The sequence below is a fragment of the Myotis nattereri genome (assembly GCF_964212035.1).
Source record: "Myotis nattereri genome assembly, chromosome: 3".
Taxonomy (NCBI): domain Eukaryota; kingdom Metazoa; phylum Chordata; class Mammalia; order Chiroptera; family Vespertilionidae; genus Myotis; species Myotis nattereri.
The window spans coordinates 42,277,357-42,303,413 of record NC_138077.1 but is presented as its reverse complement, the minus strand read 5'-3'; the positions used below and the strand labels follow the sequence as shown (position 1 = coordinate 42,303,413).

General features: G+C 40.5%; 1 protein-coding gene across 1 annotated transcript in view; it reads right to left on the bottom strand.

Moving 5' to 3' along the window:
• YEATS2 (YEATS domain containing 2) overlaps positions 1 to 26,057 on the bottom strand; it is a gene marked incomplete at its 5' end in the record, with an annotated part of 73,650 nt that overhangs the window by 14,085 nt on the left and 33,508 nt on the right. The window contains 8 exons of the mRNA XM_081086391.1: positions 7,037 to 7,220; positions 8,260 to 8,436; positions 9,851 to 10,009; positions 11,020 to 11,192; positions 13,056 to 13,217; positions 13,736 to 13,994; positions 23,516 to 23,698; positions 24,190 to 24,297. Coding sequence (XP_080942517.1) covers positions 7,037 to 7,220; positions 8,260 to 8,436; positions 9,851 to 10,009; positions 11,020 to 11,192; positions 13,056 to 13,217; positions 13,736 to 13,994; positions 23,516 to 23,698; positions 24,190 to 24,297 — 1,405 coding nt within the window. The remainder of the gene's footprint in view (positions 1 to 7,036; positions 7,221 to 8,259; positions 8,437 to 9,850; positions 10,010 to 11,019; positions 11,193 to 13,055; positions 13,218 to 13,735; positions 13,995 to 23,515; positions 23,699 to 24,189; positions 24,298 to 26,057) is intronic.

Sequence of the window (26,057 nt, the reverse complement as noted above, 5' to 3'; positions counted from 1 at the left end):
GACCCAGACTCATACGGGGAGAAACTGGACTGTCTGGCATCATTCGGAACTCGAAGGCGGCTTTCTCTCAGAGGTGCCTGCAGCGATTACCACGGGACAGTGAGACCCGGGGGGCCTCTTAGGGTAGGACTGAGGAGCAACCATAGCAGCTTGCTCCACCCTGTTGATCCCCTGAGACCCCGCCCCACCCAAGCTGTGCGCAGAGGCTTTTGCATATCAAAGGCCTGGCCCTCTACAATCTGAAAATTACCTAACAAACTGCAGCTGGGTCAGAGAGGCCCAGAACTTCCAAAAGAAGGCCCAAGGCCCCACAGCAGCTTGCATTGCTTCACAGCTGGGCCTCATCTGGGCATCTCCAAACCCCAAACAAAGAAGAGGAATCTGCAGATCTCTCCATAGCTCCTGCTGGGTAGCCTCAGGCAGAGGCTAAATTAGTACCTCCTTAGAGTTCCAACAGCCAGTGTACCCCGTGGTCAGAGTGGGACCATCCAGATTACAACTCCTCAGATCCATAAGGGACACACTCAGGGGGCAGACTCAGTGAGCACTAAAGCCCCACTGAAGCAAGTCTTGCCCCAGAAGGGTGTCTCCAGCACAGAAGTTCTCCCACTGCAGACACAGCTGATTCTCACAGCCAATTAGCCTGGAGGTCAATTCCTCCCAGTGATACCTACAACAATCAAGGCTTAACTACAACAAGACTGTGCACAAAGCCCACAAAAGGGTGCACCAAGAGTGTCCACCTCAGGTAATTGGGGAGGCTGAGCCACTGGGCCCTATAGGACACCTAACACAGAAAGCCACTCTATCAACACAGGGAAGCATAAAAAATGCGGAGACAAAGAAACAGGTCACAAATGACAGAAATGGAGGAAAGCAAACGACTGGATATAGAGTTCAAAACCAGACTTATAAGGTTTTTCAAGAATTTTCTAGAAGCCGCTGATAAATTTAGTGAGACCCTCAAGAAATCTAGTGAGACCCTCGAGGTTATGAAAAAGGACCAAATAGAAATTAAGCATACACTGACTGAAATAAAGAATATTATACAGAGTTCCAACAGCAGACTAGAGGATCCCAAGAATCAAGTCAAAGATTTGAAATACAAAGAAGCAAAAAACACCCAACCAGAAAAACAAAAAGAAAAAAGAATCCAAAAATACGAAGATAGTGTAAGGAGTCTCTGGGACAACTTCAAGTGTACCAACATCCGAATTATAGGGGTGCCAGAAGAAGAGAGAAAGCAAGATATTGAAAACTTATTTGAAGAAATAATGACAGAAAACGTCCCCTACCTGGTGAAAGAAATAGACTTACAAGTCCAGGAAGCACAGAGAACCCCAAACAAAAGGAATCCAAAGAGGACCACACCAAGACACATCATAATTAAAATGCCAAGAGCAAAAGACAAAGAGAGAATCTTAAAAGCAGCAAGAGAAAGAAACTCAGTTACCTATAAGGGAGTACCCATACGACTGTCAGCTGATTTCTCAACAGAAACTATGCAGGCCAGAAGGGAGTGGCAAGAAATATTCAAAGTGATGAATACCAAGAACCTACAACCAAGATTACTTTATCCAGCAAAGCTATCATTCAAAATTGAAGGTCAGATAAAGAGCTTCACTGGTAAGAAAAAGCTACAGGAGTTCATCACCACCAAACCAGTATTATATGAAATGCTGAAAGGTATCCTTTAAGAAGAAGAAGAAGAAGAAAAAGGTAAAGATACAAATTATGAACAACAAATACACATCTATCAACAAGTGAATCTAAAAATTAAGTGAATAAATAATCTGATGAACAGAATAAACTGGTGATTATAATAGAATCAGGGTCATAGAAAGGGAGTGGACTGACTATTCTTGGGGGGGAAGGGGTGTGGGGGATGCGGGAAGAGACTGGACAAAAATCGTGCACCTATGGATGAGGACAGTGCGGGGAGGGGAAGGACAGAGGGTGGGGTGGGAACTGGGTGGAGGGGAGTTATGGGGGGAAAAAAGAGGAACAACTGTAATAATCTGAACAATAAAGATTTAATTTAAAAAAAAAGAAACAGCATCAGCAGCTAAAGATACTTTAGCGAGCGGAAAGCAGTTGCTTTAAGGAAAGGAATACCTGAAGTACTTTCTAGAAGAAAGCCTTAAATAAAAAAAGAAAACCTTTTTTTGCAATAGATGAATGTTAAACCAATCGTTACAAGTACTTCTTGAGACATGCCACTGGAGAGTAAAACAATGACCTGATATTTTCATTTTATAAAAAAACACATTTTTATTTCAGAGAGAGGAAGGAATTGATCTACAACCCAGGCATGTGCTCTGACCAGGAATTGAACCATGACCTCCTGGTACTTGTGTTGATGCTCAACCACTGAGCAACACCAGCCAGGCTATTTTCATGTTTTTTAAATTCTTTTTTATTAAAATATTACATGCTTATCAGTTGAAAATAAAAAGTGCTAACACGCTTATAACTAAAAATAGTCATCCTTTGCTCAACCTCCCTAGCATTGTCTAGTTCATCAGTAGCATACACTTAAAAAATATATATACATATAAATTTTTTTTATTGATTTTTTTACAGAGAGGAAGGGAGAGGGATAGAGAGTTAGATACATTGATGAGAGAGAAGCATCAATCAGCTGCCTCCTGCTGGGGATGTGCCCACAACCAAGGTACATGCCCTTGACCAGAATCAAACCTGGGACCTTTCAGTCCACAGGCCGACACTCTATCCACTGAGCCAAATCGGTTAAGGCAGCATCCACTTTTTTTTTCAATATATTTTTTATTGATTTCAGAAAGGAAGGAAGAGGGAGAGAAAGAAACATCAATGATGTGAGATTCATTGATCGGCTGCCTGCTGCACGTCCCCCAATGGGGATCTAGCCCGCAACCCGGGCATGTGGCCTTGACTGGAATTGAACCCAGGACCCTTCAGTCCGCAGGCCGATGCTCTATCCACCGAGCCAAACCAGCCAGGGCAGTAGCACCCACTTTTAACCCTTTTGGTCGTTTCTTTTAATATTTATTTCAGTATTTCTTAAAAGAATGTATATATTGTAAGTCTTGATTCATTTTGATGTTACATACTGACTATTAAGACTTAAGCACATTAAGGTACTTATACTCTTTCTTTCTTAATACTCAAATATTATTCTCTATCGATGCAAAGAATACCACGATACTATGATTCCATTTTATTTTCTGGGCTTAATAATTTCCTCCTTCTCATTTGTTTAATTCTCTTTTAACATCTAAGTCTTCACTTCTTCAAGATTGCTGCAAACCACCCTTTAATACAGTTCTCCACATAGTCAAATCTAAATAATTTACAGTTCCATTTTATAAGAGATGTCCTTCCTGGAGCTCGCTGATCTGCTCCAATTTGGATGTTGCTTTCTAGGCCTGCGGCAAAGCTCTCATCCTGGGGATATCCTCCACCGTTACTCTGGAGTCCCCTTTGCCTTCCATGTCGGATTCTGTTCTCTTCCTCTATTTTGGTCTACAACTCCTCACTCTGATAAAACTTGTATTTTAGTCATGTCTTGAGACAGGGTGCATAGGACATACACTGGCAACCCTCACACTCAGTACTGTTTGGGCTGACTACAGAATTCTAAACTATAAGTAATTTCCCTCTAGAATTTTGAAAAGCTGTATTCTAGCTTCCGGCATTGCTGCTGAAAAGCCAATGATATGTAATTTCTGAACTTTTCTTTGTCTGACAGCTCTTAAGATCTTCTCTTTGTCCCTGGTGTTGTGATTTCATGAACAAATTGTGCCTTGACGTGAGCCATCTTTCATTCATTGTGACTTTTGAACCTGGAAGTTCATGCCCTTCAATTCTGGGTTAAATTGTTTCATTTTTCGGATCATTTCCTTCCCACTATTTTCTCTTTTCTTTCTGGAACTCCTTTTAGTCTAATGTTGACGGGTTTCCCTTTTACATCATTGACTTTTCTTTCTTAGTGCCTACTTCTTGGTCCGTTCCCTGCTTCCACTTTGGGCCCCATAGTTTAGTCTAAAGGCTGCAGCCAGTGATCCTGTTAAAAGATAAGGCAGATCATGTTACCCTTTAGCTTAAAACCCATCAGTGGCTTCCCTTGGAGTAAAAATCAAAGTTCTTAGGAAGAGCTAGAGGCCCTAGTGATTTGGCCCCATCACCCTGACTTCATCTCTAGTGCTCTTTCCCTTGCCCACTCTGCTCCAGTCCCACTGATGACTGACCTGTTCAAACTAGTTTATAATGCACACAAACTGTAATTAAAAAGTTACTGGTCAGTAGGAAATACTTTGATTCTGTTATGAAAATATTATTCAGAAAGTTTCATCACAGCATCTTATGAAACTAGAACGTAAAGGCAGGGAGACTTCATTTACTGCATGCTAAAAACTTAGAAAAGGGGAGGGCATTCAGTTCTTATAGTATCTACTCTGGTTCTGACACGTGCCTCCAAACAGTTAGTAAAGCAGAACACTACTTATACTAGATAGAACTTGATCATTTCAACTGGGAGGTGGAAGTCATGGATAAACGGATTAGCCTTAATCTTCTGGTCTCCTCTAACAACCCCAAAGCAAACAAGACATGGGGCTTGGTGTAGAGGAACCGTGGGCAAACTACGGCCCGCGGGCCGGATCCGGCCCATTTGAAATGAATAAAACTAAAAAATAAAAAAGACCGTACCCTTTTATGTAATGATGTTTACTTTGAATTTATATTAGTTCACACAAACACTCCATCCATGCTTTTGTTCCGGCCCTCCGGTCCAGTTTAAGAACCCATTGTGGCCCTCGAGTCTAAAAGTTTGCCCACCCCTGATTTAGAGTCATGTACAGAATGTAGTGATGACAATGATTATAATAAGAACAACAATATCCTCAATCTTTTATCCAAAGGGATTAAGGTGTGTGTGTGTGTGTGTTTATGCATGATTAAGTGATACTCATTTTTTTCTGTTTATCATGCCAATTGGTACACTGTTATCAATCTACAATAAGACACTAATCTGTTATATTACTATGGAAATTAAGAGTGTTCAGAAACTTTTATAACAGTTTGACATTGCTGTGACATTTTTATAGTATTTTAGAAAAGCATCTGGATTAGACTGTAGAAAAAAACAAAACTGATCTCTCTCAAGTCTGAGACAATGCTGCAAACTACATCAGCCCCTGGCATCTAGGACAGCACAATGCAATAAAATACATTAATATTTCTTCAGCAAAATACAAATATCCATATTAAGTAGTATAAATAGCCTATTAATGGAGGTTAAATTTCACCCTAAAATTAGTTATGAAAGTAAAAAACAAACCTTTGGTTTTCACAGCTTTTGAATTTTAGAATTGTGGATAAGGAAATGTAGATTAACAACAATGCTGACACTGAAAATGATAATAGCAGCAATTATTTATATACTAGAGGCCAGGTGCATGACATCTGTGCATGTGGGGGCTGGGGGGTCCCTCACCCTGGCCTGTACCCTTTTGCAGTCTGGGAGCCCTCGGAGGATTCTGACTGACAGAAGTAAGCCGTCCTTAGCACTGCTGCAGAGCTTGTGGCTCAGTGGTGCTTCCCCTGTGGGAGCGCACAGACCACCAGGGGGCAGCTCTTGCATTGAACGTCTGCCCCCCCTGGTGGTCAGTGCACATCATAGTGACCAGTCTATTTGCATACTACCCTTTTATTATATAGGACTAGCTACTACATGCCAGACATGCATTAATAAATTAACTCATTCAATCCTCTCAACTTTATGAGGCAAGTATTATTATCAGGAAACTGAAGCAAGTTTTTTTTTGTTTTGTTTTGTTTTTTAAAGAGATAGGAAGGGAAAGGGATAGAGATTACAGAAACATCGATGAGAGAGAAACATCCATCAACCCCCTCCTACACACTCCCGCAACCTGTGCATATGCAAGTTATTTGAAATAAGGCTCCCAGATGTATGTGCTATGTTACCCAACAGAGCAAAAGGCACACTTTTCTGGTGCCCTTCAGTGTCAAAAATACACCATTCATCTTGTCAGACCTCAAGCATGTCACCCTAATACTACCCAACACAATAACTAATGTTAAAGAGTCAGCAAAGCTAATTCATATGTTTTGTTTGTAAAAGCAAAGAGATGTATGATATTTTATGAGTTCCATTTAAAACTGATTTAAAAAAAATTGGTACTTGGTAACAAAATTACACTATGAAAGCAGCTAAAATACACAATAAAGCTCCAGATGGCTAAGATTTTATTATGGCATTTAAAAATCATTAAATTATTTACTTAAAAATCAGTGTGGCCCTAGCTGGTTTGGCTCAGTGGATAAAGTATGGGCCTGCAGACCAAAGGGTCCCAGGTTCGATTCTGATCAAGGCATGTACATTGGTTGCAGGCCCCTCTCTGGCCCAGGCCCTGGTCATGGCTTGTGCAGGAGGCAACCAATCGATGTGTTTCTCTCACATCGATGTTTCTCTCCGTCTTTCCCTCTCCCTTTAAAAAAAAAAAATTGGAAAAATATCCTTGGGTGAGGATTAATAAAAATAAACAAACAAATCTATAATAATAAAAGTGTAATATGCTAACTAGAACGGACATCCTCCCGGATAACCTTCCGGATGAAGCCGGGGCTGCGAAGGAAGCCCGGGTCCTGGGTGCCAGAGGGAAGCTGGTGCTGGCAGCTGGGGGAAGGAAGGCCTACTCTTGCATGAATTTTGTGCATCGGGCCTCTAGTGAATAAATACAATAAAAAAATCAGTGTGGCTCAGATGGTTGAGCGTTGTCCAGTGCACTGAAAGGTTGCTGGTTTAATTCATAGTGAGGGCAAACACCCAGTTTGCAGGTTTGTCCCCGGCTGAGGTATGTTCAGGAGGCAACCAATCTATGTTTCTCTCTCTCTCTCTCCCCACCTCTCACTAAAATCAATAAAAAAATATCCTTGGGAGAGGATTAAATTATAAAAATATTGTTTAAGACCTTGCAAAAATATGATAGCCAAAGAAGGAAGGGAGAAATAATATCATTATGACACAACTGACCTGACACTGTAGCCTTCCCGGAGATGGGGTTAGGTGTGGACACCAGGGACGTGGCACTGATGACAGAGGGAGCAGCAGCCTTGCAGGTTCCCATGGTGGCCTGGCTCACACACACTTGCTGCTGCCCAGCAGTTTTCATTATGGAACCTACAGTGGATGATGAACTGGGAGCTGTTCCTTCTGACTGCTCATCCGCAGGGCCAGATATAACAGAAATACAAAAGACAGCAGTAACTTATGGAGAATAGTGACGGCCATGCAGCATACTCAATAAATATTATCCACTAGCTATTATTGCCTACTTATTAAATGTAATGCCATTTAGAAAGACTGCTTCTCTAGTTTGGTGGTTCCTACATTTCTAGATTTCATGAGCCAGGAAATTTTTTAAATGAGGCGGTATCACAGTGTGACCACATTTATAAAAGATTTCATTCCTATTTATAGCTGAATCATATTCAATTTTATGGATCTGCCACACTGTATATCTAAATCAATAAGGAAAAGATAATAAATAACTCAATTAAATAATGGGCAAACGATCTGAATAGACATTTCTCTAAAGGTACACAAATCTTAAAAAAAACAACAACACAAAAAACCCACAAGATACTCAGTATCATTAGCTACAGGGAGATGCAAATTAAAACCACAATGAATCACGAGTTCACACCCACTAGACTGGCTATAATTCTAAAAAATGAGTACGAACAAGTGTCAGCAAGGATGTGGAAAAACTGGAATCCTCATACATTGCTGATGAAATCTAAAATGGTGCAGCCGCTTGGAAAAGTTTGGCAGTTCCTTAAAAACTTAAACATAGTTACTAGATGATCTAGCAATTCCTTTCCTAGGTATACAGCCAAGAGAAATGAAAATATATTATACAAAAACGTGTACAAAACGTTTATGGCAGCATTATACATTCTGGTTAAAAGGTAGACACACCACAAATGTCTGTCGATTGCTACTGGGTACAGAGCATTATTTATCAGGATGGAAAAAAAATGTTCGTAGAATTAGATGGCAATGGTTGCACAACCTTAGGGATATAATCTAAACCACTAAATTGTACACTTAAAAATGGTGAATTTTAGGAAATGTAAATTACATTTCTATTTTTAAAAAGAGTAATATGGCCCACTTGTGTGCCTTCTGAGTATCTTGGGTTTTTAGTGCTTTTATGTTTCATTATGATTTTGTATGTTCATGCTAATTCTCACCTGTTGTGCAGGACCATTTGCTGAGAGGGCCACAGCTGGCGAAGTGGCAGTTGTGATAACCCCTCCTGCTACTCTCAGCATGGTGGTTCCAGGCTTTGAGAGTTGTGAGGTGGCTGGCACAGACTTCAATGTACCATCAGATATTTTCATTAGAGAGGCCTGTCCCCCAGGGGCTGCCTGCAAAAACAAAATGGGTTGAAGTAATAATATTGCCCTGGTTAAAAGGCACAATTCATTCCTTACTTACAGATGCCTGCAGAATTAGAGCATGTCCAAGAAACTCTTGCTGATGAAAACTATGGGAAGTGTTTGTGCAAATTCTCAAGTTTATGACCTTGTACCTACAAATGTTCCTTTACCCCTAATATAGAACAAGAAAATGAATGCAATTGCAAGCTACTATTTGGCAGCAGTGTCTTCAGAGACACCAGGCCATTTGTTATTAAAATAATTGAGTCCAAAGTACTCTTAAATATAATCTTTAAACATGAAAATTGAACTGAGAGGGCCAGATTTAAATGGGCAAATTAATGGTTCTTTAGGCTAGTACAGGATTAGCATTTAGTCCTGGAGAATCATTCAACAACTTATACTTTTAACAGTTTAAAACAAGGCTCAGCAACAGCATGAGTGAGCATGTCAGGCCATAAGATCTCTGTTGCAACTCCTCAACTCTACTTCTATAGCATTAAATGGGTGTGGCTATGTCCGAATAAAATGTTATTTATAAAAATAGGAAGCTTTGGGTGTAATTTGCTGACCCCTGGTCTAAATGATTGCTTTGTGCCCCAGATTAATGCATCCCACAAATCATACCATTTTTCAGTCTCTGTGGGCATACTATGTCATTACATATGTCATTTACTTATCTTATATCACTTAATCTTTTCATAAACTTTATAGGGTAGATTTTAGTCCCACTTTAAAGATGCGAGATCATTTCAATGACTACCAGGGTCACACAGCTAATAACTGAAGGAGCCATGATTAGAATCCAGGAACGGCAGCCACAGCACAATTTGCATTAGAGTCTTACACCCTGAGTATCATTTCATAGTCACAAAAATGACTAAAATTAAAAAAAATGATGATCTTTTTGGCTTATATTAAAAAGTGCCGTGGAAACGTACACTAAACTCCCTGCAGCGTTCACTTCCTGTGTGTACAGTGTAGCTGAAATCATCTCTCAGTATTTAGCTTCTCCTGCATGAAGTCCCTCCAGAGAAATATTAGAATGAAATGTCAAGAAAATGTTTGTTTCTTCTAGGAAATATTATGTGGTTAGTTTTTTTCTCTCACAAATAGTGTAAACGTTATGACTGATAATGCTTCTTGCTCTGGTTTGGCAAATTTTATTAACTATATAGGACATTACTATTTGTAGATCTAAATAATTCAAGCTTTATCTTCTCATTCTACATATGTTTTCCCAAATCTCAAGATTTTATTCTTATTTTTTCTATACTACTTTATTGCTCATTTTCTCATGTAACCTTAATTTCTTTGTGGAAAGAATAAGGTGTAAATTTGTAAATAAATGCCACAATCACCATGTATTTGTGTGTGTGTGTGTGTATGTGTGTGTATTTACCTGGGTAAACAAAGTGGTCTTTTGTCCAGAGATAACTTTCAATGTTTGTTGTCCTTGAGCGGAAGATGTGCTGACTCCCAGTGTACCTTGGACCACTGACCCAGTAGTCAGCTGTTTTCCAGATGTCTGGGGTGATGGCTGGCCAACTAAAAATGTGCCCTAAGTTAGAAAAAATAAAGACCGAATCAGTAACTTGTTAAATTCAAATAACTTCCTCTGATCCTTTAAATCACAAGGTTCCATGTTACAAGCTACAATGCTTCCTTATTCTGCAACTCAGCCAAAATAACTGAAAAGAATAGTGCTCGGCGTCACTACCAACAGTTATCCTAATTCTCAAACTGTGCACAGTAGTTACAGAGCAGGTGTGGGAAACTCATGTAATCTAGTCCTGAAAGCTGGATTTAATCATTCAGAATGATTACTACCCATCCCTCTCAAAAAAATGTCTGGAATTAAAATTCTACCACTTTCCTTAGAGGAGAGCCAAGACTTTGTGACAGGGGAAGAAGGCAGAAACCCGGTCCTCATCTTGAATCCAACCTAACTCCAAATACCACAGTCTGATAGCATCTCTTTGGTTACTCCTTTGTGAGAGAACATTTTGAACTGCACATTAAGACTGTTTATTACCTCATGGATTTGGGAAGCATTAGCAGAGTGAAAATCTTTGTGTCAGAAAGATCTGGGTTTAAATCCAAAGCCTGCACTGGCTTAGCAGAGAAGCCTTGAATAAGTTACTTAAGTCTTTCTGAATCTCTACTCCCTCTTCTCTCAAAACAAAATATAGATTTGTAACATTTATAACAAACTAAGGGCATGAAATTCGTGCATAGGTAGGGTCCCTAGGCCTAGCCAGCAATCACGGCCAATTGGGGCCTTCCTTCCTTCAACTGCCAGTTACTGGCTGGGGCCGTCCTTCGTTCTGCGCTGCCCCCTGGTGGTCAGCGCACGTCATAGTGAGCAGTCGAACTCCTGATCAGTGGAACTCCAGAGGGGACAATTTACTTATCAGCCTTTTATTATATAGGATAATATAGATTTACAACACAGCTAAAATGTCAGTTTTTGACTCCTGATCCCAGAGCTGTATTGGAAAATCCAGTATAGCTAAAAGCAGTTATTAAATAACAGAATGATTTAAAAGACACCAGTCATTATGAGCAGACCTGAGGCGTTTGCTTGAGGATATAAGATGTGTAGGTCAGGTGCTGGGATATCCCTCCAGGCCCAGCGGGGCTTTGGGCTCCTCCTGTTCCTCCCCCTCCTCCACTGCTGCCACCTCCACTGCCGCTGCCTCCAGCACCACCAGCACTGCTGGCAGCTGAGCTGGACTGTAGGTCTGCAAATACAATGAATGACAGCAACATTACAAAAAGTATCAAGAAGCTTAACAGAAAAACAGGTGAGCCCAGAGATATTTCCTTTACAGCACCATTCCCTCCCTTCCCTATTTTTCTTCTTCTTTCTCTGACAAGAGTGAGAACTTCCTAGAATTGAAGAGTGAGAACTTCCTAGAATTGAAGAGTGACATCTATTTACTTTCAACTGCATGACATTTGACTAGTACAGCTCTGAGTACAACGAAGAACTTACCTTTGACAACTGTTTTGACTTAGTTGTGGAAGAGCATGAGAAAGTCTGATACTGACATTTTCTAACCAACTATTTTTTAAAAATATATTATTGATTTCAGAGAGAAAGGGAGAGATAGAAACATCAACAATGAGGATCATCAATTGGCTGCCTCCTGCACGCCCCCTACAGGGGACTGAGCCAGCAACCTGAGCATGTGCCCGGATTAGAAATCTAACTGTGACCTCCTGGTTCATGGGTTGATGCTCAACCACTGATTGATTTTAATCAACACTTCAATATACTCACTGACATGCTTCCAAACTTTTTGGCATCTGATTCAAGTTCAGTGGAATTGCTAGAATTTAGTGTGATTTTACAGTACTCTTTCTATCCCCCTGGAAAACATTAAGACTTTCTTCATATTTATGATGACTTCAGGGTCCCATTCTTTTTTTTTTTTTTTTTTAAATAAATTTTTATTGATTTTAGAGAGGAAGAGAGAGAGAGAGAGAGAGAGAGAGAGAGAGAGAGAGAGAGAGAGAGAAACATCCACAATGAGAATCATGGATCAGCTGCCTCCTGCAAGTCCCCCACTGGGTATCGAGCCCACAACCTGGGCAGGTGCCCTTGACCGGAATTGAACCTGGGACATTTCAGTTCCCAGGCTGACGCTCTATCCACTAAGCCAAACTGGCTAGGGCAGGGTCCCATTCTTGTTAGCTCTTCAAATTCCACTTTAAAGCCTATGGACCCTTTTTACTTCCCTTTGGGTAACATACTGTACATTAACTAACATCTAAGTAACTGATGAATTCTGGAATAAAGAAAAAAATTGGGTATGAAGAAAAAAATACCAGGTTAAGAGACTGGAAATCACCCATTAGACACAATAAACAAAATGGTGATTAGCTTACACACACTGCATTCTGGCAGCAGTGGCTAATTTCTAATGAACCTGAATGCTGTACTAATTGTATTTCTGATTCAGAGGGAAGTATTCCCTTTGACCTTTCCCTTTACAACACTACTCAAATTGTTTTTCTCTGTATGTCAAAGCAGTTTATATAAGTCTGATACACCACTTAATTCCTTGGGGCTTTAAGACATATATTTAGGCTGAACCAGTATTTCTCTTTCCATCTCCAAACCTAGCACACTTAAGCAGCATATCTGAACAATGGCAAGTGGAGACTCTTGATCCAAGTCCTATTCCTGTCTCCTTTAAAATAGAAATAGGTTCCGGCTACTGGAAGTATAGAACTTCTCCCCAGGTATCACCTGTTGTCAGTTACCTCTGAAACGAAGACCTTTCTTCATTTACAGTTCACACAGACAGCTTTCTCCCATCACAGCCTCAAGAGCCACACCTCTTCAGTGTAATCCGGCCCTGATCCCAAACTCTGAGTAGATAAGCCCAAAATAATAGTGCCACCTTGTAAGACTATGATTACTTAAAGCCAATTCTTGTTAAATTATGCGCATGTTTTAAGTGCATTTGGGCAAATACTACCATTATGCCACCAAAGCTATGGCAATGCTTCCTGAAACAGGTAAAAACTGAGCCTCAGGTGGGTGAGATGCACATACCCAGAGACCCAAGAACCAAACGAGTTAATGATGGACTAACTAGCACTGTTGGTGGCTCGCAGGATGGCTCCTTGAGGGATGAGCAGCAGTTTTCCTTTTCCGGAAGGGTTCTTGCTGTTTGTTGTAAGGTAAAGTTTGGTGCCAGGAGGCAAATTTGCCAAGTTGGCCAAGTTAGTGGCTGGTAGCTGCAACGTCGCCATTACTAAAATGATAAAGAAGAAAAAGAGAAGAAAGACAGATAAAATGGAACTTAGGGCAATACAGACTCTAAAATTAAAACACAGAATAAAATACTTACTAAAAAGAGGTAACAAAAAGTAAACTCTAAAGTTTGTTTCTCAGATACACAGTGCTTTAAAGGCAGATGTTCTTAAGTAGCATGCCTTCACTGAAACAACACATCAAAGCCTAGGACACATTCAAATGTTTAATATCTCAAAATGCTGCAATGACTGAACAAAGTTTTAAGTATGAAATACAACCCAAAGTGGAAATGAGGACAAATGAGAATTATTCTTCAAACCTAAAAGCAGTATCATAAGAAACAAGCTATATTTTTATTATTACTGCTTACACACACACACACACACACACACACACACACACACACACACACACCTTACTAGGTTTTCTAGACAGAACCAAATACCAAATAAAATCACTAGCAAAGAACATTTTGGTAGGCACTGCTGCTGAGTACCCCCAAACAGTATTAGTTACCTGAACCCTGGGATCCACTCTTCTGAGGGCCAGCAGCAGTGACCTGGGCCTTGGTTAAGGTTTGCACTGGCTGAGCGACAATGGTTCCTCCACCTCCACTCACAATTGCTTTGGCAACTCCTTGGGTCACAACTTGCTTTGGACCAACTGCTTTGGCAACGGTAGAGCTGGCCTTGGCTACGAGGATTTGGCCACCACTGATTGCCACAGCCTGTTTCACTGTTGAAGGTAAAGTAGACCCAACTGGCACCCCAACAACCTGTTCAAAACAGAGGAAAGTCCAGCAGTGCTTCTTCTCAAAGTCCTTCGAGAGCACTTAGAACAGAATAGTCACTGTGTACTAGCAAAGAACAAAGCACTGTTCTACATACAGTACTTGAGGTCTAATCCAATGTAGCAAGGCAACCTATGATAGATGCGAACAGCAATATTTCTTACAATTTGGAAATTATTACAATAAGAGGTTATAATTTTTCTCTTAACCCCTGCTACTATTAGTTGTTTTAATTATACAAATATGTGTTTTCATAGAAAATATAGAAGTGTAAGAAAAAATCCTACTTATTCAGAAAAAAAATCCTCTCAATATTTTTAGTGAATTTACTTTTCTTTTTTTAATTTTTCATCTTTATTTAAAATACATGGAAGCATTGTAAACAGCAAAATATTCAGTTATTTTGTAACCCTAAAACACTGTTTATTAGCATTTTTCATGTACATTACTCCACAAAGATTATTCTAGATTGGTCTTAATTTACTTCTACATACTACTAATTATGTCAAAGAACCATGGCACTTTAAAAAAATTGTTGCCACTGAACCATTGGTTAGAATTTCCCTTAATGTACAGCAGTAAGCTTCAACAAATTACACTGGCCCTACCTGACTTGTGATTTTTCAGAGGAAAACAAAAGTTAAATAAATAAAATGTGAATTTACTTCCAATTCTTTTTAATATTCATTTTAAATCAGATTAGGATCACACATATAATTTTTAATTCTTCATCATATCACAAGCCATTAGCAGTTATTGTTTTTTAAATACATTTTTAGATAACCAAGTAATAATATAATAGAATTGATATACCATAATGTATGTAAACATTTCATAACTGCATGGATATTTAGGTAATTCTAAACTTTACATTATGAAAAACTGTGCAATAAACATTCTGATATATGAACTATAAACTCCACTATGAAAATGTAAATATCACCTCTTCATTTTTTTAAATAACCCTATATATATATTTTTAAAAAAAATATATTTTTATTGATTTCAGAGAGGAAGGGCGAGGGGGAGAGAGAGATAGAAACATCAATAATGAGAGAGAATCACTGATCAGTTGTCTCCTCCATGCTCCCTACTGGGGATCGAGCCTGCTACCCGGGTATGTGCCCTTGACCAGAATTGAACCTGGATCCTTCAGTCTGCAGGTCAATGCTTTATCCACTGAACCAAACTGGCTAGGGCAAATATCACCTCTTCCGTAACCCTTCTATATTACCTCTATCTGAAACTATTATTTCTTTATCTCTAGAATTCCTTCCTAACAATGATGTCACCTCTTCCAACTGATTTTTTTTCTTTCAACTGACTTTTAAGAAGCCACCTCTTTCTATATACTTCTAATCTTTCCTAAAGATAGACATTTGGTTAAAAATGGAAAAGTGTAAACAAAAAGAATATTTAAATGACTTTTTAAAAAAAGACCCAGTACCCAAATTATGAACATTAGAAATATCTGGTTCTGGAAATACTATAGAGTGAACTCTTTCAAAGTGAGAAAATACTTCAGAGCTCTTTTAAGACAAAACAGTAGGATGCTCAATTAGAAGACACAATTTATTTCATAAAAACACCTTCTCACCAGATCTAGATGAAAACATTTTTACAAGAATGGCAAAAGATCTGCCTTCAAAAGGCAAAAAAGAAAATAGAAAGTACTTTTACCCATCAGATTGGAGGGGGAAATTTTAAAAGTCTGATAACACCAAGAATTGACTGGAGGCCCTGACCGGTTTGGCTCAGTGGATAGAGCGTCGGCCTGCGGACTGAGGGGTCACGGGTTCGATTCCGGTCATGGGCATATACCTTGGTTGTGGGCACATCCCCAATGGGGGGTGTGCAGGAGGCAGCTGATCGATGTTTCTCTCTCATCGATGTTTCTAACTCTCTATCCTTCTCCCTTCCTCTCTGTAAAAAATCAATAAAATATATTTTAAAAAAAAGAATTGGCTGGAGGATATGAAGAAACAGGAGCTTTTGTTCACTGCTTGTTTAAGTGTATCTGTACAGCCACTCAGAGAGGTACTGGCATATCTAATAAAACTGAGAATTCACATAAACATGTTGTAGCAATTTTACTTTTAAGAATATAGTTGGCCCCTGAACATAGGCATCTGGGATACCATTACCCCCACAGTAAAAAAAAAATCCAAGTATAACTTTTGTCTCCACTAAAACATAACTGCATCAGGTATCCCTCAGTATCTAAAGGGGCTGGTTTCAGGAACCCCTGCAGATACCAAAATCCACGGATGCTCAAGTCCCCCATATAAAATAGTGTAGCTCAAAGGATACAGTCAGCCCTCTGCATCCGTGGACTCCCAACCACAGATCAAACAGTACAGGTATTTCTTGAAAAAACTGTGTGACTACGTGGACCTGTGCGGTTGAAACCTATTTGTTCAAGGGTCAACTGTATCTCTGATGTAAATCTTCAAACACACAAACATCACATGTTATTTATAGCTATGTGTTTTTACATAATAACAGTCTGGACTGAGAAACTACACATTCAAATTCATGATAGTGTTGCTTTTGGAAAGAACAAAGTGGACTTCACCTTTATCAATCATGTTTTATTTGGAGAAAAAATGATTTAAATTAAATATGAACATGCTAATTTAGGGTGGAGGATATGTGAGTAATGACTATATTATTCTCTATTTTAAAGAATTCTAGCCGTCACCGGTTTGGCTCAGTGGATAGAGCGTCAGCCTGCGGACTGAAGGGTTCCAGGTTCGATTCCGGTCAAGGGCATGTACCTTGGTTGTGGGCACATCCCCAGTGGGGGGTGTGCAGGAGGCAGCTGATCGACATTTCTCTCTCACTGATGTTTCTAACTCTCTATCTCTCTCCCTTCCTCTCTGTAAAAAATCAATAAAATATATTAAAAAAAAAAAAGAATTCTAAAGAGTCTTAGAATATTTCTAAATTAAACAATAATGGTATTACTTAAGCCCTGACTGGTTTGGCTCAGTGGATAGAGCGTCGGCCTGCGGACTCAAGGGTCCTGGGTTCCATTCTGGTCAAGGGCATGTACCTTGGTTGCGGGCACATCCCCAGTGGGGGGGGTGCAGGAGGCAGCTGATCAATGTTTCTCTCCCATTGATGTTTCTAACTCTCTATCCCTCTCCCTTCCTCTCTGTGAAAAATCAATAAAATATATTTAAAAAAAAGTTTAGCCAAAACCGGTTTGGCTCAGTGGATGGAGCGTCAGCCTGCGGACTGGAAGGTCCCAGGTTCGATTCCGGTCAAGGGCACGTACCTGGGTTGCGGGCGCATCCCCGGTGGGAGGTGTGCAGGAGGCAGCTGATTGATGTTTCTCTCTCATCGATGTTTCTAACTCTCTATCCTTCTCCCTTCCTATCTGAAAAAAATCAATAAAATATATTTAAAAAAAAAAAAGTTTAGAGAGGAGGGAAGGAAAGAAGGAAGAAACAAAAGAAAGAACCAATTTTTAAAGAATCAAGTTAGCCTAAAATGAAAAGAAATTCTCCCAGCTATCCTGGCATGGTTGAACCAATCCCTTAGGATTACCCAAATCTCTTTATTCTGACTACCACCCTCATTCTGCAGGCAATGGAGTTGCTGTGGCTGCAACAGAGCTGGGAAAGTCATTCCCCCTAGAGATGTGGAGATATAAAAACTCTTCTTACTAATCAAAAAGTTTTCTGTGCATTCATTAAAAAAAAGTTTCTAATAGTAGAAAAATATTTTTGGTGTAAAGCAGAAACTGCCAGTTGAACTTCAATATTCATTCTGTTTTCTCTCTCATAGAGGCCCCAATTTTCAGCTAGGGATACAGTCACATAGACTACTGACTATATCTCCCAGCCCCCGAACAAGTAGGTTTGTCATCTGATTTCTGGCTAAAGGCTCATGAACAGAAGTGATAAGTGCAACTTTTGGGTTATGCTTCTCCCCTCTGCCCTTCCTCTTCTCTCCCCCTACTGGCCAGAAATATGAATATGGTAGCTTGAGTTGAAATAGCTCTCTTAGCCCACAAGATGAAAATCAAATTTTGAGAATGACAGAGCAACTAAATAGAAGTCTAGATTCTTGATGACTGTGGAATCAATACAAAGCTGCCCACTGGTTCTTTATGTATGATAGAAATAAACTTACGTAAGTCTGATTTTTGGATATCTTGGGTACAGCAGTTGAACTTTTTTTTCCTAAGACTAGTCTTCACATTTCTTTTTTTTTTTTTAATATATTTTTATTGATTTCAGAGAGGAAGGGAGAGGAAGAGAGAGATAGAAACATCAATGATGAGAGGGAATCATTGATTGGCTGCCTCCTGCACGTTGGACCGAGCCCGCAACCCAGGCATGTGCCCTTGACTGGAATCGAACCTGGGACCCTTCGGTCTGCAGGCTGATGCTCTATCCACTGAGCCAAACCGGCCGGCTAGGGCACATTTCTTAAATATATCAAATTTAATAACCTATTGCATAAGTTAAATTATACGTAATCTATTTTCATGTTCCTAAAGAAAGCAAAGTTCTTAAAGAAGATAATACACACATATAGGACACATTTTAATTTCTTCCCCCAAATTCCATGCATCTGACTTGCTTTTCCCTCCATGTGCCAATCTCTATCCTTACATTCAATTGCTTCAAAATTTCCAGGATATGACACAATCTCTCCCAGAGCCAAATAAAACATGGTATCCTAAGTTGGCCACAGGAGGACAGTTTTTATTAGCCAAGCTTATCCACTAGGACAGTGGTTCTCAACCTCTGGCCTTTAAATACAGTTCCTCATGTTGTGACCCAACCATAAAATTATTTTTGTTGCTACTTCATAACTGTAATGTTGCTACTGTTATGAATCGTAATGTAAATATCTGATATGCAGGATGGTCTTAGGCGACCCCTGTGAAAGGGTCGTTCGACCGCCAAAGGGGTCGCGACCCACAGGTTGAGAAATACTGCACCAGGAGCATAGCACTCACAGGATAACAGCTCCTCCTCTGTTCTAAAATAACCAAGAATGAGTTAAGTCTGGCATTCTATTGGTGGGAATCCTACACACAGCTGTCTATGGACACCACAAGGAAGGCTCTTAAGTAGGACACTACAACGCCAAATTAGCTTTGCCCTTTTTTTTAAAAATAATACAACATTTTGGCCTAAAACCTTCTCTATATTCCTAATTTCCTTCTAGTTTTACAAGGCAGACACTCTTTGTTCTGTATTGTTATAAATATACTAGAGGCCCAGTGCACAATATTCGTGCACTGGGTTGGGAAGAGAGGTCTGGGACTCCTTGCTCCTTACAGCTCAATTTGTTGCTCCTGCTGCCACCACTGCTGCGCTCACCAGCCGTGAGCCCGGCTTCTGGCTGAGCGGCGCTCCCCGGGGGAGCACACTGACCACCAGGGGGCAGCTCCTGCATTGAGCGTCTGCCGCCTCGTGGTCAGTGCGCATCATAGTGACTGGTTGTTCTGGTTGTTTGGCCATAATGGTCGCTTAGGCTTTTATTATATAGATCATTTTGATGCAATGTTTCTATTTCTGCCTTTCCTGCGCCCTTTACAGACCTTTCCAAGTCAGCAAGATTCTGTATATGCTTTTTTACTATCTATACTGCTTAACTCCCACATGAACCCACTAATTCTTGTCCCCTTGCATGTCAAAAGCAGTACTTCTCTCTACTCTCATGAATATGATATGCTGTGTTTTCATTGTGCTGAAGTTGTATTGAAGTTGTAAAACAACACCATTTGGTTCACCCTTCTGTTTTCCAGCAGTTTCTACAAATGCACTTCAGCAATAACCAGGGTGTACTTGCAGATAGCTCCTGATCTCGAGTCCAAAGCATGACTTAAATTTCCTGGATGAACAGTGATGTCTTTCCTCATGCTCCTACTGCTCCTTTGCAGTTCTTTCACATTCTTATGTGGCTTTCTTTTCAGGTGCCCTTAAACTTTATTCAGAGCATTCTAGCACAAACCCATCCACTCCCTCTCAGTTGTCATTGCCATTAGGTAGGTGGCAATGTGACAAAAAAGCCAGTAGAGCATTACTGGATAAGTGGATTTGCAAAATCCACTAACTTATCCTGAGCATAAACAGAAATGCTGTATTAATTCAAAAACCTACATCAGTAATACCATACCATCGCCAGGTGAAGTAAATAGATTTTGAAAAACATACAGGAAGTATCTGAGTAGGAAGTCCTCATGGCAATAATTTGCTCACTTAAGAACATTGACAAGGGAGAAACCAAGATGGCGGCATAGGTTAACGCCGGAGATTGCTGCCTCGAACAACCACTTCAAAAAACAACTAAAGACGGAACGGACATCATCCAGAACCACAGGAAGGCTGGCTGAGTGGAAATTCTACAACTAGGAGTAAAGAGAATATCATACCCAGACTCAGAGGAGGCGCAGTGCTGAAGTGAAATACTCTGGTGCGGAGTGCGCGCGGAGCGGGCTGGCGGCGGAGGGCGCGGTTGTTGTTTTCAATCGGGAGGGAGTTTCAGACTCTGAGCTCCAGATCTGGGCGAGTCTCTAGGGACCCAGACTCAAACGGGAGAAGCGGGACTGTCTGGCTTTGGTCAGAACTCGAAGGCAGCTTTCTCTCCGAGGTTTGCAGCGGTTGCTGGGACTCTGTGAGGCAGACCCCCTAGGGACGGAACTGAGAGCAGCCATAACTGCTCGCTCTGGCCCGCCCTGTAGATCCCCGGGGACCCGCCCCGCCCAAGCCCTGCGCAGAGCCATTTGCCGGATAGCCTCAGGCAAACGCTAGAATAGCACTGCCCTAGAGATCCAGCACAGAAGCTCTCCCACTGCAGACACAGCGGACTCTCATAGCCAGTTAGCCTGGAGGTCAAATCACCCCCGGTATTGCCGACAACAATCAAGGCTTAACTACAACAAGACTGCGCACAAAGACCACTAGGGGGTGTACCAAGAAAGCATAAAAAATGCGGAGACAAAGAAACAGGACAAAACTGTCAATGGAGGATATTGAGTTCAGAACCACACTTTTAAGGTCTCTTAAGAACTGTCTAGAAGCCGCCGATAAATGTAGTGAGATCCTCAAGAAAATTAATGAGACCCTCGATGTTATGATAAAGAACCAACTAGAAATTAAGCATACACTGAGTGAAATAACAAATACTATACAGACTCCTAACAGCAGACCAGAGGAGCACAAGAATCAAGGCAGAGATTTGAAATGCGAAGAAGCAAAAAACACCCAACCAGAAAAGCAAAATGAAAAAAGAATCCGAAAATACGAAGATAGTGTAAGGAGCCTCTGGGACAGCTTCAAGCGTACCAACATTAGAATTATAGGGGTGCCAGAAGATGAGAGAGAGCAAGATATTGAAAACCTATTTGAAGAAATAATGACAGAAAATTTCCCCTACCTGGTGAAAGAAATAGACTTACAGGTCCAGGAAGCGCAGAGAACCCCAAACAAAAGGAATCCAAAGAGGACCACACCAAGACACATCATAATTAAAATGCCAAGAGCAAAAGACAAAGAGAGAATCTTAAAAGCAGCAAGAGAAAGACAGTCAATTACCTACAAGGGAGTACCCATACGACTCTCAGCTGATTTCTCAACAGAAACTTTGCAGGCCAGAAGGGAATGGCAAGAAATATTCAAAGTGATGAATACCAAGAACCTACAACCAAGATTACTTTATCCAGCAAAGCTGTCATTCAGAATTGAAGGTCAGATAAAGAGCTTCACAGATAAGGAAAAGCTAAAGGAGTTCATCACCACCAAACCAGGATTATATGAAATGCTGAAAGGTATCCTTTAAGAAGAGGAAGAAGAAGAAAAAGGTAAAGATACAAATTATGAACAACAAATACGCATCTATCAACAAGTGAATCTAAGAATCAAGTGAATAAATAATCTGGTGATCATAATAGAATCAGGGACATAGAAAGGGAATGGACTGACTATTTTTGGGGGGGAAAGGGGTGTGGGAGATGCGGGAAGAGACTGGACAAAAATCGTGCACCTATGGATGAGGACAGTGGGTGGGGAGTGAGGGCGGAGGGTGGGGCGGGAACTGGGAGGAGGGGAGTTATGGGGGGAAAAAAGAGGAACAAATGTAATAATCTGAACAATAAAGATTTAATTAAAAAAAAAAAAAAGAACATTGACAAAATGCTGTCTCTGACCAAACAACAGAGGGAGATTAGGATGCAACTGAGGCACCTGTCTTAGTGATTTGGGCTATGGAAGCCACAAAGTCAAATTTGATGCTGCAGCACAGTGGTTCCTAAATTTGCCTAATCGTGAGTCAGTAGGGGAGCTTTTTAACAATCCAGATTCCCGAGGCCCCCAGGAAGATTCTGATTCAGTAAGTTTGAGATAGGGGCCTACGCGTTTATGTTTTTAAATCAGAAGACGATTCTTATGACCAGATAAGTTTGGGAAAGTAGGTAACGGACTCTTACAGATTTTAGAACCACTTACGTAACACTATAAATTAAAAAAAAAAAATTTATCTTGATTTCCAAGATGGAGAGGGAGTAAGAGATAGAAACATCAATGTGAGAGAATCATTGATTGTCTGCCTCCTGCAGGCCACACACACTGGGGATTGAGCCTGAAACCCTGGCATGTGACTGGAAATCCAAGTGTGACCTCCTGGTTCATAGGTCAATGCTCAACCACTGAGCCTCGCCGGCTGGGCAACACTATAAATTTTTATCTTGATCCCTCTGTAGCTATGTAGTCTAACCAAAATATCTAAAACCTTTTTCTACTTTAAAGTATTCCTCTAAAACAATTCACTCTCCCTACACAGCCTGGCTCTCAAGTTGAAAAGCAAACACTTCACATAATATTCTCAAGAGCTTTAGAATATATCTGCCCTAAAAGTGAGGTAATTTAATTCTGGATGTTCTAAAAGCATGTTTAGGTTATGTCTCGCAAATTTTAATTAGTTCTGGAATAAGGAGTCTTGGAGTCAACAGACTTGGGTTCAAATCCTGTTACTTATTAGCTATAAAACATGAATCTATGTGCAATTTTACAGTTCTCCCAACACATAATTCCCCACACCTCCAAATTGTAAAGAAAGGAAACTCTCCAAAGAGCCAAGAATTATTAAACAGATCACACAGCGTGGACATCAGAGGTATAAACTATGCACTCTCCTATCAGAAATAATGAAGTAAAACAGTAGGCCTTGGTCCTGTTGGTTACCCACTTTAGACTGAATCCTGTGGAAAGCTGTGCTCAGGAAGTCAATCACCCTCACTGCCAGAGATGACGTTGTGCCCTGTGCCTGGCTGTCCCAGGACCCTCTATAAGACATGCCCTGCCCTGGTCAATGGTTAAAGAGCAGATGGACTGCATGTTGACTAACTTGCTTTTCCAGTGGGGCTTTCATCTACAGGCTTTTCTGGGATCAGCAACCCTGTTACCCTGTATCTTTTCAGCACTTGTCAATTATTTAGACAAAGAATGGCCATACTTGTTACCTCCCCATCCCTACCCAACACAAACCTTGGAGGGCTGAATCTTTGGTGATTGGGCAGTCCCTTCTCCAGCAGCTATGACCTGTTTTTGAGGGGACACGGCTATCATGTGACCCCCTTTCACAGTCACATACTGGGGGAGTGGTGACTGGCTGGCAGCTCCAGTTGTGGGCACGTGAGAGGCGTCGCCAGGTTCCTGTTTGATGATTACCTTGCAACAAATACGATAATGATACTGAATAAACATCCCAAGAAAAGAGCTACTAATATCTGAATCTATTCTGTTCACAGGAATGAATAAATTAATGAAGCCTGGTCTGTAAAGAATGGCTCCACCAGAAGAGTAAAACCACGGCTTAAAGGTAGCCCATAACAGCTACTAAAGGGACAAAGCAGGATCTGGATTTGATCCTGTGTATCTGCAAACTCAACCTACTCGTTTGTTTTAGATACTGGCACACTGGCAGCAGAGAGAAACACACCGTGCTCTCTGAAGTTGCCATCTCCCTGGGCTCCAAGGGCTGCCCTGTGGACACCACTGAATAAACGGAAGCATGTCTCCAAAATAGGATCTGGTCTTAGAACTGAGGCTGATTAAAAAGTTACATGTTGTGAGGTAGTGTCAACCAACTCCAACATGCCACAAAAAAGACTATGTAAGACCATACTGACTTGCAGGATGATCCCTGAAAAAATACTCACTTTTGTGAAAGCTCCAAGTCCTCCAGTTATAGGTTTGGGGCTTTGAACCTTAGGGTGACTCCCAATTGGGCAAAGAGGCGGCATAGATGCAAACAAAGAATCCTCCTGCTGTGAATGTAAAAATACATATTGCACAATTAAGATAAAACGAGTGACTTTAGATACTTTATAGTCATATTTAATACAAATCTGTAACATTCTCTAGCACGATAAACAATCAAAAACCAAACCAAAACAAAAAGCCCAAAACTCTTTGGGGTCTTCTAAGCCTCAACACCTGCATTTTAATATTATTTTAGAAACCACATGCGCCTGGCCGGTGTGGCTCAGTGGTTGAGCATTGACCTATAAACCAGGAGGTCATGGTTCGAATCCCGATCAGGGCACATGCCCGGGTTGAGGGCTCAATCCCCAGTGAGGGGCATGCAGGAGGCAGCCGATCAATGATACCCTCTCCTCACTGATGCTTCTCTCTCTTTCTCCCTCTCCCTTCCTCTCTGAAATCAATAAAAATACATTTAAAAAGGAAACCAAATGCAAAGCAAGACTAGTAACTTGGCAGGAAGCTACTCATTTGTGCCCCACTGTATACTAGAAGATGCCTATCATACTACCTCTCATATTTGGTCAACTCACTGGATTCTGGGTCTAGTCTCCTGCCAAATGGTAAGCTAGTAAAGGACAGGCGCTATGTTTTATTTCTTTTCTCTCCCTAGAGCCTAGGCACTAAATAAATGAATGAAAGAGCAGTCAGTGCTTCAGCATATCCTTTTTATAATATTCACAACATGACTTGTTGTCTGTACTCAGAATGAATACCCAGGACATGGAAATTTTTCAATAAACATTTAAAAAGCAAAACAACACGCCCTAACCAGTTTGGCTCAGTGGATAGAGCGTTGGCCTGCGGACTGAAAGGTCCCAGGTTTGATTCTGGTCAAGGGCATGTACCTTGGTTGCAGGCACATCCCCAGTAGGGGGTGTGCAAGAGGCAGCTGGTCGATGTTTCTCTCTCATTGATGTTTCTAACTCTCTATCCCTCTCCCTTCCTCTCTGTAAAAATCAATAAAATGTATTTAAAAAATAAAAAAAAACAACAACAACAAAAAGAACTTGAACAAACAGCAACTGTAAAGACAGCAAAAGTCAACATTTAAAATACTGTCATTTGTCTCCAATTCTCAAATGCAAAATGCAAATCTCAGAGTCAATTTGTCATAAATAAATGTTAGGGGCAAGAAACAAAATTATTACAATTCAGACATTTGTATAAACACAGTGCTCACACATTACACTGAATTTAGAGAAAAACCTTGCCCTGGACTAGGAAACTATTCAATATCACCACCAATAGATTCTTACACTTAGTCATGTAAGAGATGATCTTTGAATTCTTGGCAATTCTCACACAGGAGTTTATACCTCAAAAACTCTAGCCTTAAGACAGCCATGACAATGACAAATAAGTTAAATAACTAACCAAACAGCAAGAATTGTCTTTGCCAAACAGTGAACAGATAGCTAGCACTTTGATCTGAATAAGTCAGATAACATTTGGAATTCCAAATTTCAAAGGACTTATTCCCTGAAAAATAAAAGAATAAATTTTGGAAAGAGGAATTATTTTCAAGTAACTAAATGGCTGACATGTGGAAAAGAAAATATATTTACTTCTTGCTGGTGAAAATATAGGAAAAAAGGATGTTTTGCCTGATGAATATTTTTAGAAGGAAAAATTTATAACAAAGCTGTTCCCGTCCACCCAAAAAATAGGCTGCCTCACCATAGTAAGTTTTCAAATAGAGACTGGGTTACCAATTGACAGAAGTGTTGAGAAACATTTTCTACACAAGGAAAAGATCAAGGAA